The following is a 16,629-nucleotide window of genomic DNA, read 5'->3' as shown; positions in this document are numbered from 1 at the left end:
ACTATACCCTTAACACTCACCCCACCACAATGATATCACCACAATGTCACAATGAACTCGCCACGCTGGGGCCTATGATCAAGTGTCTACGTACAAGCTATGTATTGTTATAACTCGCCTTTTGCCCGTCCAAGGACGGGTGTATTGCAGTAAATCTGAAACTTGCAAGCGAAAATCAGACCGCGACGTGATATTCATTGCATCAATTCGTGTGCAATTTGTTAGGGCGCGGTGACACAGACCTATTTCATTTTAAGGTTATAATCCCTTGTTCATCGTGACGTCCTTTTTACTTCGATGTCTCAACAGCGTTACAGAGATCGTGTGACGTGAGGGTTCTGCCTTTGTAGTGAGGGTTGTAAGTTGACGCGGAGGAGCCTCGCCCCCCCATGTGGAGTGACGTCACCTGCTAATTATTATTAATGGCAGGGGGGGTGTCCATTTGGAGGACGTCACCTGTTCATGATTATTAATAAGGGGGGTGCTTCATGTGGAGTGACGTCACCCGCTCATCATTATTAATGAGGGGGGCTGTTCGATGTGAAGTGACGACACTTGCTCATGATTATTAGTGAGGGGGGGTGGTCGATGTGGAGTGACGTCACGAGCGTTAAGGACATTCCTGGGTGATTATCGTAGGTATTTTACCTCTCTGGCCTGTCCATGTGCTTTTGAAGGGCCATTGCCCGAAATGTCGCCTGCTATATATATCTTTGTTTTTTTAAGGTCCGCACGCAGTGTTATTGACAAATGTGTTGAGTTATTTCCTTATGAATGGTTGCAGTAGTGGGGCAAGGGGGGGGGGGGTGGTGGCGTGGGGGGCTATGATTGCTATATTTATGGTATACAGTGATCCCTCGTTTATCGCGGTTAATGGGGTCCGGAACCCCTCGCGATAGGTGAAAATCCGCGAAGTAGGATTGGCCCTCTAGGAATTTCCGTATATGTGTGTGTGGGTACCAGAATGTTTAAAATATGTATATTTATACTTTATATATATATATATTTTACTTAAATCTATTTAATTATAAAACCTTAATATTATACATTCACTCTCTCTCTCTCTCATACGATACGTATTATGGTGTTCTACACTCACCAATGACAGTAGTATCTTGAGACTTGACTCCAGTAATGACGACGACGACGATGACAATGACGATGACAATGACGACGATGACAGACCTGTGCAGTTCGATGAATGTGATGATGAATGATGATGATGATGGTGTTACTGCACAGGTATAATGAGGCCTTTAAATCAGTTCGAAAAATCCGCGATTCACTGAGGCCGCGAAACTTGAACCGCGAAGTGGCGAGGGATTACTGTAATCCCAGTTGTGCAATTTGCAGGCACATTTTTGTTTTTTTTATTGTCAAAATAACGTTTGAGTGGCGGTGAAACGGGCCGCAATCGCGAGCAAAAAGGGGCTCCGGTTACTGCCGCGTGCCCCCCCCCCCAACGCTCGCTCACTCCGCCTGTGGCGCGCAGGCCAACGGGAACCTTTACGGCGTCCACAACTTCTACATGTGCCTGGAGGACGACGCCAAGGCGCACGGCGTGCTGCTGCTCAACGCGAACGCGCAGGGTGCGCACCGCAGATTCAGCACCACCCAGACACCCACACTCACACACACTCACACACCCAGACACCCACACAATACACCTGCACACCTAACCACCTACACACTCGCACACACCTGCACACTCACACACACCTGTACACTCAGCCACACACACTCACACACACCTGCACACCCAGCCACACACACACTCGCACACACCTGCACACTCACACACACTCACACACAGCCACCCACACTCGCACACACCTGCACACTCACACACACCTGCACACTCAGTCACACACAATCACACTCACCTGCACTCAGCCACACACACTCACACACACCTGCAAACACAGCCACTCACACTCACCTGCACACCAACCACTCACACACACCTGCACACCCAGGCACACACACTCACACCCACCTGCACACCACCCAGCCACCCACACTCAGCCACCCACACTCACACACACCTGCACACTCAGCCACTCACACTCACCTGCACACCCAGCCACACACACTCACACACACCTGCACACCCAGCCACACATACACACACTCACCTGCACACCCAGCCACACACACACACACTCACCTGCACACCCAGCCACACACACACACTCACCTGCACACACAGCCACTCATACTCACACACACCTGCACACCCAGCCACACACACCCACACACTCACACACACCTGCACACCCAGCCACACACACCCACACACATTCACACACACCTGCTCACCCAGCCACCCACACACACTCACACACCCCTGCACATCCAGCCACACACACTCACACACACCTGCACACCCAACCACCCACACAATACACCTACACACCTAACCACCTACACACTCGCACATATCCAACCACACACTCACACACACCTGCACACCCAACTACCCACACACTCGCATGCCCGCACACCCCACCACCCACACACCCTCACCACCCACACACCCCCACACACCCCACACATCCGCACCAACCAACACACCACCCACACACCCGTCACACACCCGCACCGACTGCCCCACCGACACTCCTGCTTCGCGCCCTCTGTATGTGACAGAGGTTGCACTGTCGCCGCTGCCCGGCATCACGTACCGCACCATCGGGGGCGTGCTCGACTTCTACGTCTTCCTGGGACCTACGCCCGAGGGGGTGGTGCAGCAGTACACAGAGGTACACACTCAACGAGTTTTAATTTGTCTGTACGTTTAATTCAACTAAAACACATTCCTGCGGAGGGAGCTGGTAGGAACGTTGGGTTGCTCGGTCAATGGCCAGGGTCAACGGCAGCGTGGTGTATTCCGCAAATATGCCCGACTGTGAGGGCGGGCACAAGCCGGCGTGAGTAGGTTAAACGTTGAGTTTTATAAGGGCACCACGGGGTGACCAGCCCCTCCCCACCCAGCCCCACCCCTCCCACCCCCCCACCCAGCCCCACCCTTCCTACCCAGCCCCTCCCCACCCTCTCCACCCGGCCCCTCCCCACCCAGCCCCTCCACACCCTCCCCTCCCCACCCAGTCCCTCCCCACCCTCCCCACCCAGCCCCTCCCTGCACGACGGACAGACGGACACAATAGTCCCTTGTGGGCTGGTGTAACCAGGAGGTTCCTACCAGTACTATTCCTACTGTCGTTTCAAAGGACAATTGCGTATGTTTCGATTTAAAGCTTTCGTGACTGCAGGGATTCATCTTCTTGGTTCTTTCGGTAAAGTCACGTAGAAGGGAAGTAATAAAATAATAAAAATAAAACACAATAAAACAATTCTCACGACGTTTCGGCCACAACGCAAGCAGCCGTCCTCAGGCGAAGAATGAGAACATTATCAAGCTAGGAGCTTATATAGGTGTAGCGAGGAGGAGCGCCTTAACAAAAGAATGTGCATATGAAGAGGAATTTAGCATACCAATGGGCAATGAGTAGGAGGTGGGCGGAGGGGTTTCAAAGTCCCATTATGCCCATGCATTATGCAGGATCAACAGCACCACGGGGGGGGGGGCGCAAGGAACAGCGTTAATAAAGGAAAGGAATGTTAATGATATGTAGCTGCATTTACCAAACAACCACGTAGAGAAGAAGTTACAGCAGCAGATGTTAGTGTAAATGCGTTTGGTATTACCTTAGAGTCGCGGCATCTCTTCAGAAAGGTGAGAGACTCGATTAGCTGAGCCTTCTTATCCCGGAGCTTGTTGAAGGATCTCAAAGTTATGTGGAAACCCTCCCCGTAGAGGCGGTTAAATTTCGATTTAAAGCTTTCGTGACTGCAGGGATTCATCTTCTTGGTTCTTTCGGTAAAGTCACGTAGAAGGGAAGTAATAAAATAATAAAAATAAAACACAATAAAACAATTCTCACGACGTTTCGGCCACAACGCAAGCAGCAGTCCTCAGGCGAAGAATGAGAACATTATCAAGCTAGGAGCTTATATAGGTGTAGCGAGGAGGAGCGCCTTAACAAAAGAATGTGCATATGAAGAGGAATTTAGCATACCAATGGGCAATGAGTAGGAGGTGGGCGGAGGGGTTTCAAAGTCCCATTATGCCCATGCATTATGCAGGATCAACAGCACCACGGGGGGGGCGCAAGGAACAGCGTTAATAAAGGAAAGGAATGTTAATGATATGTAGCTGCATTTACCAAACAACCACGTAGAGAAGAAGTTACAGCAGCAGATGTTAGTGTAAATGCGTTTGGTATTACCTTAGAGTCGCGGCATCTCTTCAGAAAGGTGAGAGACTCGATTAGCTGAGCCTTCTTATCCCGGAGCTTGTTGAAGGATCTCAAAGTTATGTGGAAACCCTCCCCGTAGAGGCGGTTAAATTTCGATTTAAAGCTTTCGTGACTGCAGGGATTCATCTTCTTGGTTCTTTCGGTAAAGTCACGTAGAAGGGAAGTAATAAAATAATAAAAATAAAACACAATAAAACAATTCTCACGACGTTTCGGCCACAACGCAAGCAGCCGTCCTCAGGCGAAGAATAAGAACATTATCAAGCTAGGAGCTTATATAGGTGTAGCGAGGAGGAGCGCCTTAACAAAAGAATGTGCATATGAAGAGGAATTTAGCATACCAATGGGCAATGAGTAGGAGGTGGGCGGAGGGGTTTCAAAGTCCCATTATGCCCATGCATTATGCAGGATCAACAGCACCACGGGGGGGGCGCAAGGAACAGCGTTAATAAAGGAAAGGAATGTTAATGATATGTAGCTGCATTTACCAAACAACCACGTAGAGAAGAAGTTACAGCAGCAGATGTTAGTGTAAATGCGTTTGGTATTACCTTAGAGTCGCGGCATCTCTTCAGAAAGGTGAGAGACTCGATTAGCTGAGCCTTCTTATTATTTTATTACTTCCCTTCTACGTGACTTTACCGAAAGAACCAAGAAGATTGCGTATGTTGTCGGAACATTAATCTAGATTGGAAGCTTTCGTGACTGCAGGAATTACTATACTCATTGGTTCTTTCGGTAAAGTCACGTATGTAGAAATAAAATAAAATAGATTTGCCTCCGTGCAGTTTGCCATTCTCTGTGTGCTCTGTGTGTGATGTCCCTCTGTGTGTTCCCTCGCTATGTGTTTTGCCCCATTTTCACCTGATGATGAGCGCTTGTGTTGCGTTCAAAACTTCGTGATTTATTTGAATTTAATTTTATTTGTGATTTATTTAAATTTTATTTTATTTCTACATACGTGACTTCATCGGAGCATGTTTGTTTGCGTGTTCACCACAAGTACTGCACGTGGTCAATGCAAACTTGATTCCTTGACAAAAGCGTTCTGTTTGAACATCTTAACACCTCCTGTTTTATTGCCAGCAAGGGTAAGACCTATTCTTATTTTTTCATATTCTTATTTTACCAGGTAAGGGCCCACTGAGCTGTCTAGCTCTTTTTTTTTTCAGACGCGAACTGGTTATCAAAAACTATACCTCAGCGAAGTGGCTTATCGTGTGGAAATTTTTCGCAGCCAAATACTCTAAGCGCATGACGTCGATGCTAAATGTGGAGGGAAAAACTCGGGGAAGCCGGGGAGAGAGACACGCAAATCTCAAATATACAGCAGGCGTCGTCAGGGTAGGGGTCGAACCCACGACCTCCTGTATACCAGGCGAGGTAGTTAACATTTCCTAGCCACGGAGAGAGAGACGCGAACTCCACGTATACAGCAGCAGGCATCGTCAGGGTCGGGGTCGAACCCACGACCTCCTGCATACCAGGCGAGGTAGTTACATCTTCTAGCCACGGAGAGAGAGAGAGAGACGCGGACTCCACGTACACAGCAGCAGTCATCGTCAGGGTAGGGGTCGTACCCACGACCTCCTGTATACCAGGCGAAGTAGTTAACATCTAGCCACGGAGAGACGCAAACTCCACGTATACAGCATCACACGATATTACTACTGTACTGCGTGTTGAACTTCTTTCGCACCGTACGTTTGCCAACCGTGCTAATTATTAATCATATTGGTCGCGAAAGTCCCACGTGCGAAATTCAAATCGAGCTGGTGACTTGCAACCTGGGTTTGCAGGCGGTGGGGAGGCCCTTCTTGCCCCCGTACTGGTCGCTGGGCTTCCAGCTGTCGCGCTACGGCTACAACAGCCTGGACACGGTGCGCGCCACCGTGGACCGCATGCGCGCCAGCGACATCCCGCACGTAAGTGGCACGCGGAGGCGGTGGTGGAGGTGGTGGTGATGGTGGTGGTGGAGGTGGCGGCGGTGGTGGTGGTGGAGGTGGTGGTGGTGTAGGCGGCGGTGGTGGAGGTGGTGGTGGAGGTGGCGGCGGTGGTGGTCGTGGCGGCGATGGTGGTGGAGGTGGTGGTGGTGGCGGTGATGGTGGTGGAGGCGGTGGTGATGGTGGTGATTGCGGTGGAGGCGGTGGTGGTGGAGGTGGCGGCGGTGGTGGTAGAGGTGGTGGTGTCGGTGGTGGTAGTGGTGGAGGTGGCGGTGATGGTGGCGGCTGCACCACTCGTGGCTGCCCGTGAGTCTTTGCCGTGGAGGCAGCAGCGAGGATTTGTGGATCGCACGAAAGCCGCGAAACTCCCCATTGGGCGTCGACGAGGTATCCTTGCGTGCAGCACTTGCCCCAACAGCGAGTTGAGGCTGCAACAGAGGCTTAACCTTTGTCTGTGTGTCGCGTGCTGCTCGCAGGACGTGCAGTTCGGCGACATTGACTACATGCAGGAGCAGCGAGACTTCACCATCGACAACGTGCGCTACGCAGGCCTCGGCCAATACGTCAAAGATCTGCAGAAAGACGGCATGCGATACGTCATCATCCTGGTGCGGGGGGGGGGTCACGGGGTGGGAGGGCGGGGTCAAGGAGGGTGGGGGCAAGGTCCTTCTATGGGGCCGTCCATAAATGACGTCACGCACCTAGGGGGGGGTCAGAAATTTGTGACGATGTGTGACAGGGGGGGGGTTGAGAAATGTGACGTCACATCAAAATGCACAACTTTAAAAAAATATAGACAACACGTTCTACTTAATTAAATAGACTTTTTTAATAAATGTTTTCTCCTACAACATCATAGTGCAGCGGCACATTAAATACACACTACAATGACAATAGTTTAAAGCGATTTTAAGCATGTTTTATTTTATTTGGGGGGGGGCAGAGCTTTGTAACCTCATATTTGAGGGGGGGTCTGACTTTTTGTGACGCCGTGTGACGAGGGTGGGGGAGTCAAATATCGTACAAAATCGCGTGACGTCATTTATGGCCGGCCCCCAGGCCGGCAGACAATCAGAATCACCACCTCCTGCCACCACGTTGACACGTAACAAGAGTTTGTGGGTTCGGCCGCGTAATCATGATCTGGCCGAATCTATATCGCGAGACCCTCCGCCGGCCGACACGGCCAGACACGCTGGGGTCGTCGCAATGTCGAGCGTTTAACGACGCGCCGATGACTGTCGATTCGGCTTCCTCACCGGTGAGCGAGCCGAGCAATCCTCACAGCCATTTCTTACCAGCCGTGAGCGAGCGCCCACCCACACGTGCTACGTTTCACGGCGTTGCCGTACCGTGAACCACTTCATCTTAAGCTTAGCCACATTGCTGCACTGTTAGCCACATCGTTGCCCCGTTGTGACCTGTCACCCTTGGTCGCTTCGACCTCACGAACCAGTTCGCCTCACAGTCGTTCATGTTAGCAGCCATGGCCACCGTTAGTTAGCCAATCTCCTGCACCTACTGCACCTTTAGCCAGGTCATGATGCCGCAAGCATCCGTGTCCCCTCACCCCCCCCTCTCCCCTCTGTCCCGTCTCCCGACCTCAGGACCCGTGTCTCACCAAGGACGACCCCCCCGGCTCCTACCGGCCCTACGACCTGGGCAATCAGCTGGGCGTGTGGGTCAACAACAGCGACGGGGTGACGCCCGCCGTCGGCAAGGTGAGGCATCGCCATTGCCAAATCGTCCGTCGTCGCCATCATCATACATAGGTACATACGCGGTCACCATCATCGTCATCAGCAACAACAACGGCATCAGCATGTACATCGTCACAATTGTCTTCGTCGTCAATAGCAGCATCCGAATGCTGAACTCCAAGCCCTACACCTAATGCTGACCTCATCTTCTACTCCATTCCCTCTTCCTGTATCATTCCCCTACCTTTACCCCTGACTGTCGATAATTCTACTCCTAATACTCTACCCCTACCGCTATCCATATAAACTAAACTCTAAACTATTTTAATTATAGCAGGTAAGGCCCACTGAGCTATGTAGCTCTTTTTCAGAAGCGACCTGGACACAAATGATAGCTCAACGACGTGGCCTATCGCGTGGAAATGTATAGCAGCCAAATATTGTCAAGGCGTGTTGAGTCTAAATGTGGAGGGGAAAACCGGAGGACCAGGATAAAAAATAAAAGTCCATGTGAACACGCGGGAAACACGCAAACTCCAAATATGCAGCAGACATCAAGGTTTGGATCGAACCCACGACCTCCTGTGTACCAGGCGAGGTAGTTAACATCCGTATCCCCAGCCCCTCTAACCCTTATCGCTTACCTCTAAGCCTACCCGCAATCTATATTCCATAACCCCGACCTGACCCCGCGTCATCCATCATCCATGACCCCCTACTCCTCTCTGTGCATTTATCCCTCACCCCAAGCCAGGGGGGGGTCGGCAAACCTCCGGCTCCGGAGCCGCATGCGGTGGCTCTTTTGAGGGCCGCTGCGTGGCTCCAGACGATATAATTGCAAAGTAGTGAAAAATAAAAACGACCCCCCCCCCCTCCTAATTAATGTACGATGAACAGCGAGCGCCTGAAAGCCCACCAACGATGTGTTAATGCGGCGTCACCGTCCTTAAAATAGCGATGACAAAAAAGAAATACGTGGCTCGGCGTCGTTCGTGAAGTGCCGTCGTTTTGCGTCCGCGTGCAATGCGGCTCTCGAAATATTTCAGTGTTTTAATTTTTTTACCGAATTCAAAAAAAATGTCTCGTTATTTTGTTTTTTTGCCGACCACCCCCCCCTCTCCCCAACTCCCACCCCCTCTGCCCCAAACGAATGAACTGAAAACCTCCCATCGCGCCCGTGCCCTGCCACCCTGCCCAGGTGTGGCCACCAGGGGGCTCTGTCTTCCCGGACTACGGCAACCCGGTGACCCGCGACTGGTGGATCCAGATGTGCGTGGAGTTCATGGACGTGCTCAACTACGACGGACTGTGGATCGTGAGTTCCCCGGGATTCCCGCGTGGGAAGGCGGTGGGGTGGATGGGGGGGAGGTTTATGGGGAGGTGGATCCCACTTGGCTTCCTCACTCACAAATTCAGGCTTGCCAATTCGGTGATTTTATTGTTATCCCACCGGGGGTCAATTGCAAATATTTGTATGTTGGACTTATTTACGTAGCCAACCGTGATAATTATTGGTGGTGCAGTGTTGAGTCTATGGGCAGTGTTGAGTGCAGTGTTGAGTCTATGGACAGTGTTGAGTCTATGGGTAATGCTATTATATGGGCTGTATGTATCTTCTTAGGTTTTTTCGGTAAAGTCACGTAGGTAAAACATCAAAATGAATGAAAATAAAATAAAATAAAATAAAAAATCACGACGTTTCGGAGGCAACACAAGTCTCCGTCATCAGGTGGGACCGTCACAGCCAGATTAGCTGCATCCCTTGATGCAGCTAATGGGACCGTCACAGCCAGATTAGCTGCATCCCTTGATGCAGCTAATCTGGCTGTGACGGTCCCACCTGATGACGGAGACTTGTGTTGCCTCCGAAACGTCGTGATTTTTTATTTGATTTTATTTTATTTTCATTCATTTTGATGTTTTACCTACGTGACTTTACCGAAAAAACCTAAGAAGATGAGTCCTTGCAGTCACGAAAGCTTCAAATCTAGAATTTGGGCTGTATGTATGTTGAACTTCTTTCGCACTGTACGTAGTCAACCGTGCTAATTGGAGGTGCAGTGCTGAGTGCAGTGTTGAGTCTATGGGCAGTGTTGAGTATATGGGTAGTCCATAATAGAGGGGGGTTTTTTGTTAGATCGCGTAAATATATAAATATGTCGTTAAAACCCGCCACCACCCGACACAGCCAACGAGTAAGTCACGCAAACAGAACGTGCCAATTCGTCACTAGCACAGCACACTGGTGTGTTGGAGAGCCAAGCCACAACATTTACAATCCGAGTACGACGTTTCGCCAGTAATTACAACTAGCTTCATCAGGCGACAGCCAGATCTGTGGAAAAGTCCACCTGTTTCGTTCCTTATATAGAGGCGTAGATGTGGTGATTACGCAGCTGCGCACTCGCGCAAAGTGGGGGGAAGAGGGGGATTACTAGGTGAACGTACATTATGCATGCACATTGTGCGAGCCCTTTGATATTGTCCTTCCTGTCAATTGTGTGTATTTAAATAGCCCTACCAACGGTATACAGGCCACCTTACTTCAACAGGGTCGCGAAAGCATGCGTGTTAAACTCTATGGGTAGTGTTAGTCTATGGGCTGCGTGAATGTTGAACTTCATTCGCACCGTACGTAACCAACCCCGCCAATCGGAGGTGCACAATCGTACTTCTGCGTCACTGGTATTTAACGAATCGCGGTCACACTGCGATGCTTGTCAGCACTTAATTTCAGCCGGAACGGACCAGGACCTCTTTTCCCTGAATTGTTCAAACATTATTTTTATTGGTTATTATTGTGGTTATAAACCTGTCAATAGAATTATAACAAGATAATAGCTAATAATATCTAGTTATTGTGGATAGGGGTACCGTGTGCACGAGCTGGTAGTGCCTTACGCCAATTTTCCCATACTCCAAGTCAGAAAACTTCTAGTGAGAAATGAAACCTGGCAACATGAAATGGTAATCCATAATAGAGGTTTTTGGGTTAGATCGATTAAGTATATCAATGTGTCGTTAAAACCCGCCACCACCCGACACAGCCAAATAGTAAGGGTTGTCACGTAAACAGAACATGCCAATTCGTCACTAATACAGCACATCGGTGTGTTGGAGAGCCAAGCCACAACATTTACATTCTGAGTACGACGTTTCGCCAATAATTACAACTAGCTTCATCATATTTGTGGAGAAGTCCACCTGTTTCGTTCCTTATATAGAGGCGTAGATGTGGTGACCACGCTTCTGTGCTCTTGCACTATGTGGGGGGGGGGGGGTTACTGAGGCAACGTACATTATGTGCATTATGCATGTTCCATTATGCAGGCCCTTTGAACTTGTCCTTCCTGTCTATTGTGTTTATTAAAATAGCCCTACCAACTGTAATCCCTATTGAAGTACGCTGCCCTTTGTAGGCATGCATTTAAATAATGTATTATTTGATGATTCGCTTCCACGCAGCACTAAGGCGGTAGCTATCCGAACGTTTAAATCAATTTTGATTTCTTTCAATTTTGATAGATTCTCTAATTAGTCTTGGCCAGTAGTAGCTAGTTTTGCACAGCACTTCAACAAAATCAATTGAGTGTCCTTATTGGCACGCGTGTTCTGCTACTGCTGACAGTTGTATCTGGGATAATTAAATATTTCTCTGATTTTCTTTTAGTGTCGTGCTGATCATTCGTCCTGTTTGCCCACCATAACATTTACCACACGTGCAATTATAATCTTGTACACACCTTCTGTTGATAGCTTCGGTTTTTCCAAACATCTGGCTAGTTTATCAGTTACTCCTGCAAACGTTCATTTGCAGCGCTTCTTTAACATATTGAATTTCACTTCTCAGACTTTCACCATCTGACACTTTCTTGGCTCGATGAACGAGCGTCTTGATAAGAGCAGATTTATGTGTGGGGTGATGGTGTGACTCTGCATTTAGATAGGCGTCAGTATGCATTTTCTTTCGGTAAACACTGCGTGTTATTTTTCTATTTCGACCTCGACCGAGCAGAATATCCAGAAATGGTAGAGTTCTGTCAGCTTCTACTTCCATGGTGAACTGGATATATGGGTTTTGCAAGTTGAGATGATTTAGAAATTCGTTCAGTGTATCTTTGCAGTGTGGCCAGACCACCAATGTGCCATCCACATATCGAAACCAAGCAGATGGTTTAAGTATGCTTGAAGCTATTGCTTTTAATTCAAAATCTTCCATGTACAAATTCTCTATCACAGGAGAAAAAGGAGAGCCCATTGCTGACCCTTCCTTTTGCTTATAGAAGTCACCTAGCCACAAGAAGTAGGTGTTCTTTAGACGGTGTTCAGCTAGTTTTGAGATATCTTTGGCTAAACCTTTGTTCGTTACCAGAGTGTCGAGGAATTTAATTGACTCGTTGACTGGAACCCTCGTGAACAGAGAAGTCACATCAAAACTTACGAGAATATCATCAGGGTTAAGCTTAATATCTTTAATTATATTTATGAGATTTTCAGAGTTTTTGATGAACGAAGAGGTCCTACCGATGTAGGGCTGTATTTGTTTCGTTACGTATTGTGCTAATTTGTACGTGGCAGAGCCAATTGTACTAACTATGGGTCTTAATGGGATATCAGGTTTGTGAATTTTTTTGTAGCCCATAAAGTCTTGGTGGTTTTGATGCCCTTGGTTTGATCAGGTATTGCTCTTCCTTGGGAATTGATAACTTTGCAATGATTGCCGTTGTTTTACCTTCCAAGGTGCTGGTAGGGTCTCGTTTAATTTTAACGTCGGTACCTTCATCGAGTAAATCTTTGATTTTATTATCATAGTCCTCACAGGGCATCACAACAGTCGATCGGCCCTTATCAGCAGCAAGAATTTGGATACTGTATCTTTATTTGCTTTCAATTCTCTGAAGGCTTTTGCTTCACTGAAGTTAATATTTGTTTTTGGCAATTTGCTGTTCTCAATCATTTTGGCAACCTCATGCCTAGTCATCTCAGCTTGATTATGGGGGATATGTCTAACTGCTGATTCCACTTCAAAGATTATCTCATCGACAGGGATTGTACTTGGGGCAACAGTAAAGTTAAGACCTTTTGACAGGACTGAAACCATATTGCTGGATAATTCGACGTTAGTAATGTTGATAACCGTTTTGTTTATAAAATGTTCATTTTTAGTTGAGAGTTGTTTGTTAGTTAGTCTAGCAAATGTGTTAATTGAGTAGTGTTAGTTTTGTTAAATACATTATCAGCTGATTGTTGTGTAATTATGTCGATTATATTCCAGTGATCTGTAGAGACACTGTTACTCATTCTCACGTGTAAGGACATTAGTGATTTAGAAGTGTGACTTAGTTCACGTCTATTGTGCTGTTTTCTCTCTTAGAAACAACTCACTCGCTTTATGTAGTATTTGATTAGCTTTACGTGACTTAATGTGATGAGTTACTTTAACTGCGTGTGGAATTACCTTTGAATCTCTGCATCTTTTGAGGAATGCCAGTGAAGACAACAGCTTAATCCGCTTAAATTCGGAGTTTCTCCAGTTTTCTGGTTTGAAGAAAAGTATTCTCCCCATAGAGGTTAGTCAGTTTAACACGTAGGCTTTCGCGACCAATATCATCTATAATACAGGTTATGGATGATTTTAGTTGCGAAAGCCTCCATGTTAAACTGATTTAAATGGTAACTTCAGCTAACGACGCTGCTGTAATTGTGATTACAATTGACCCCAGATCTGACGACTGGTTACAGCAGCGTTCAGGGTTCCGTTCGAGTCAACATTTTGTCAGAGCAACTGAAGGTGAGAGGGTGTGCGTGGATAAATCACGGCTGGCCGATGATGGTTCTCTTGCTGCTCCGCCTCTCCCCCCCCCGCCGTCCCCGTGATGTCTCCGGCAGGACATGAACGAGCCGGCTAACTTCGGCACCGGTCAGCAGAGCGGCTGTGCCGCCAACAAATGGAACAACCCCCCGTTCAAACCACGTATGTACACACACACACCACAACACACACACAACAACACACACACAACAACAAAGAGCCGCCATTAAGTGATGGTGACATCACTACGGCGCTTGTGCCAGGCTGGCAAGGTGCACTTTGAGACCATCGATTGATGTTGTGGAAGGCTGTGACCGGCAGGAGGTCACTGGACAGACCCAGGTATCGTGGGTTCATGGGGATGACTGGCAGATGCACCACTTGTGGTCCGAACCGCCAACTTTCCGTGTTGTTGGTTCAAGCATAACTCAGACACACACAACAACAACAACCACCATTCGCCACAAAGCGGTGACGACATCACAATGGTGCTTCTGTCAGGCCATATGCACGTTTAGGCCACGTGGAGCGTCAAACACCCGCTGGCAGGTCACGGGACAGACCCAGGTGCCATGGGTTGACTAACTGAGACACACACAACACACACACACTCGAGGGTTGCCACCTCAGAAGTAACAAAAAAAGCAGGACATTTCATGAGAAGAAGAATATCTCACGTTAGCCAGAGCGGGGAGAAGTAGATGTGAATGTCTCGAAAAGACTTACATTTTTCCATGGGCAGCCACTTCAAATAGAGGACAACCCTGAGACAACCATAGCAGGTGGCAACTCTGGCAACACGCCACGCGTCAGAAAGACCACGGACTGCGTGCGAGCGAGTCGCGGGGATACGAATCTTGTCGCTTTGTGCCACCCTCGCCCCGCCACCCGCGTTTCTCCGTCTCGCGCTGCAGGCACCGTGTGGGGAGACACCCTGGCCGACAAGACCCTGTGCCCGGACTCCGTGTCCTACCTGGGCCTTCACTATGACACGCACTCGCTGTTCGGATGGTCGCAGAGCGAGCCGTCCTATGCGTGAGTAGACCGCGCGCACCGCCGTGACCCAGCCAACATCTCATCGCCATCATCATCACGAGCCATGGTCTATCCACTGCTGGATGAAGGCCTCCCCCATCATCATTATTACCCATTGTGTATCCACTGCTTAATGAAATCCTTACCAATATCATCCTTAAGTCATTCTCTATTCACTGCTGGTAGAAGGTCCTATTATCAACATGAGTCACGGTCTATCCACTGTTGGTTGAAAGCCTCCCATTATCACTGTGAGTCGGTGTATAGCAAGTGGGAACAAAAATTAGCAGCATACCACTTAACTCAGTGGGATTTGCAATACAGGTGGGATATCCGATTATTGACGTAATCGATTATAGTACTCTCCTGATTATACCGGTTCCATTACTCAACTCACTCAGATAACACACACAAAAATTGGGGGGAGGGGGGAATGAGTCTCACCTGTTTTTCCACGTGTTGCTGGACGGGAGGTGATAGGCGGGGCTTGCTGATGTAATCATTGCATTGGGCGTAGCTCTTTGGAGGTTTCCTGCCTTCGGGAGGCAGGCAGGCAGGATGGTCGGGGCACAACGGCAGTTTTCTTTTTATTCGTCGACGAAGAAGCCACCCATCGACGACCCACCGGCCCGTCGTCCCAGTTATAGTTGGCAGGCAACGTCACAAAACCTCGACGCGTCGCCTTCCGCGGGCATGATCATCTCCCGTTTGACCGTGGGCTGCGTTGGGCTCGCAGGGCGGCGGAGCGAGCGACGGGCAAGCGCGCCTTCGTGGTGTCGCGCTCCACCTTCCCCGGCTCGGGCCGCTACGTGGCCCACTGGACCGGAGACAATCACTCGCAGTGGAGCAACGTGCACATCTCCATCGTGGGCATGTTCGACTTCAACCTCTTCGGCATCCCCTACGTAAGCGAGCCTCCGGCACTGCCCCCCGCCCGCGCGCCCACCCCCCACACCACCCCCACCCCTCCCCCCCCAACCGAACCGGAGCCTCTCCACCACCACACCGCCACGCAGCTTATAATTTCAACTTGCAACCCGCCACCGCTGGCTCGTGGAATTCGTGGGGGGGGTGGATCCCACTTGGCTTCCTCACGCACAAACTCAGGCTTGCCAACTTTTATCATTAGCCCACCGGGGGGTCAATTGCAAATGTACATATGTTGAACTTTTTTAGTACCGGTACGTAGCCATCCGTGCTAATCGGAGGTGCGGGGGGAAAGGACAACAAAATAAATAAACAAAAAAGTTGTTCAAACATCCCAGTTTGACAGTTCCCACCTGACAAATGTGTCGACTCAGTGAGGCTATCCTGGGCAAACAGAGGGCGTTCTGTCGTGCAGTCATTGGGTGATCATTTGGACTTGCACTCACAACAATCACATCAGTTTGTAACCGCAGAACAGCGAAGTGCTCGCTCGTTCTGGGAGACAGAGAGACGACTTGGAGGCGCGAGGAGGAGCCGCAAACGAGCTGGAAGGCACCAGCCAGGTGGCGTGCCGGTGCCAACAATTGCCAAAGCTCTGCGGTCCTCAATATATCAAGATGTTTTGAGCCATATAATTTGGTTACATGTGTAATAACAGCTATCGTGGGTTCACGTGGGGGATTGGCTTGCCGGTCCTGCTTGTAGCCAATAAGGGTTGAGATAGGGAGTGTGGGGCCGGCGTGATCACGGCATGTCAGCAGGAGTGATTGGCCCAGCCAATTGGGACCCCAGCCAATGGGGATCCGGGTAAGAGGCGTGGTCCCGGGATTGACAGGGAACCATCGAGAACGGTCGAGATTGTCCATGGAGGATTGGCTGGGAGGACCACGTGA

The 16,629-nt window shown here is 49.3% G+C and overlaps 1 protein-coding gene across 1 annotated transcript in view; it reads left to right on the top strand.

Moving 5' to 3' along the window:
- The window catches only part of LOC144730119 (lysosomal alpha-glucosidase-like), a 50,535-nt gene that overhangs the window by 11,663 nt on the left and 22,243 nt on the right, over positions 1–16,629 (top strand). The window contains exons 9-17 of the mRNA XM_078610689.1: positions 1,493–1,589; positions 2,650–2,762; positions 6,119–6,244; positions 6,739–6,870; positions 7,870–7,983; positions 9,161–9,277; positions 13,852–13,936; positions 14,689–14,809; positions 15,546–15,714. Of these exons, the coding sequence (XP_078466815.1) occupies positions 1,493–1,589; positions 2,650–2,762; positions 6,119–6,244; positions 6,739–6,870; positions 7,870–7,983; positions 9,161–9,277; positions 13,852–13,936; positions 14,689–14,809; positions 15,546–15,714 (1,074 nt within the window). The remainder of the gene's footprint in view (positions 1–1,492; positions 1,590–2,649; positions 2,763–6,118; positions 6,245–6,738; positions 6,871–7,869; positions 7,984–9,160; positions 9,278–13,851; positions 13,937–14,688; positions 14,810–15,545; positions 15,715–16,629) is intronic.

The sequence above is a fragment of the Lampetra planeri genome, chromosome 34 (assembly GCF_965212315.1).
Source record: "Lampetra planeri chromosome 34, kcLamPlan1.2.h2, whole genome shotgun sequence".
In the NCBI taxonomy this organism is placed as follows: domain Eukaryota; kingdom Metazoa; phylum Chordata; class Hyperoartia; order Petromyzontiformes; family Petromyzontidae; genus Lampetra; species Lampetra planeri.
Note: the sequence above shows the minus strand (reverse complement) of the source record. Positions and strands in the feature narration are given on the sequence as shown.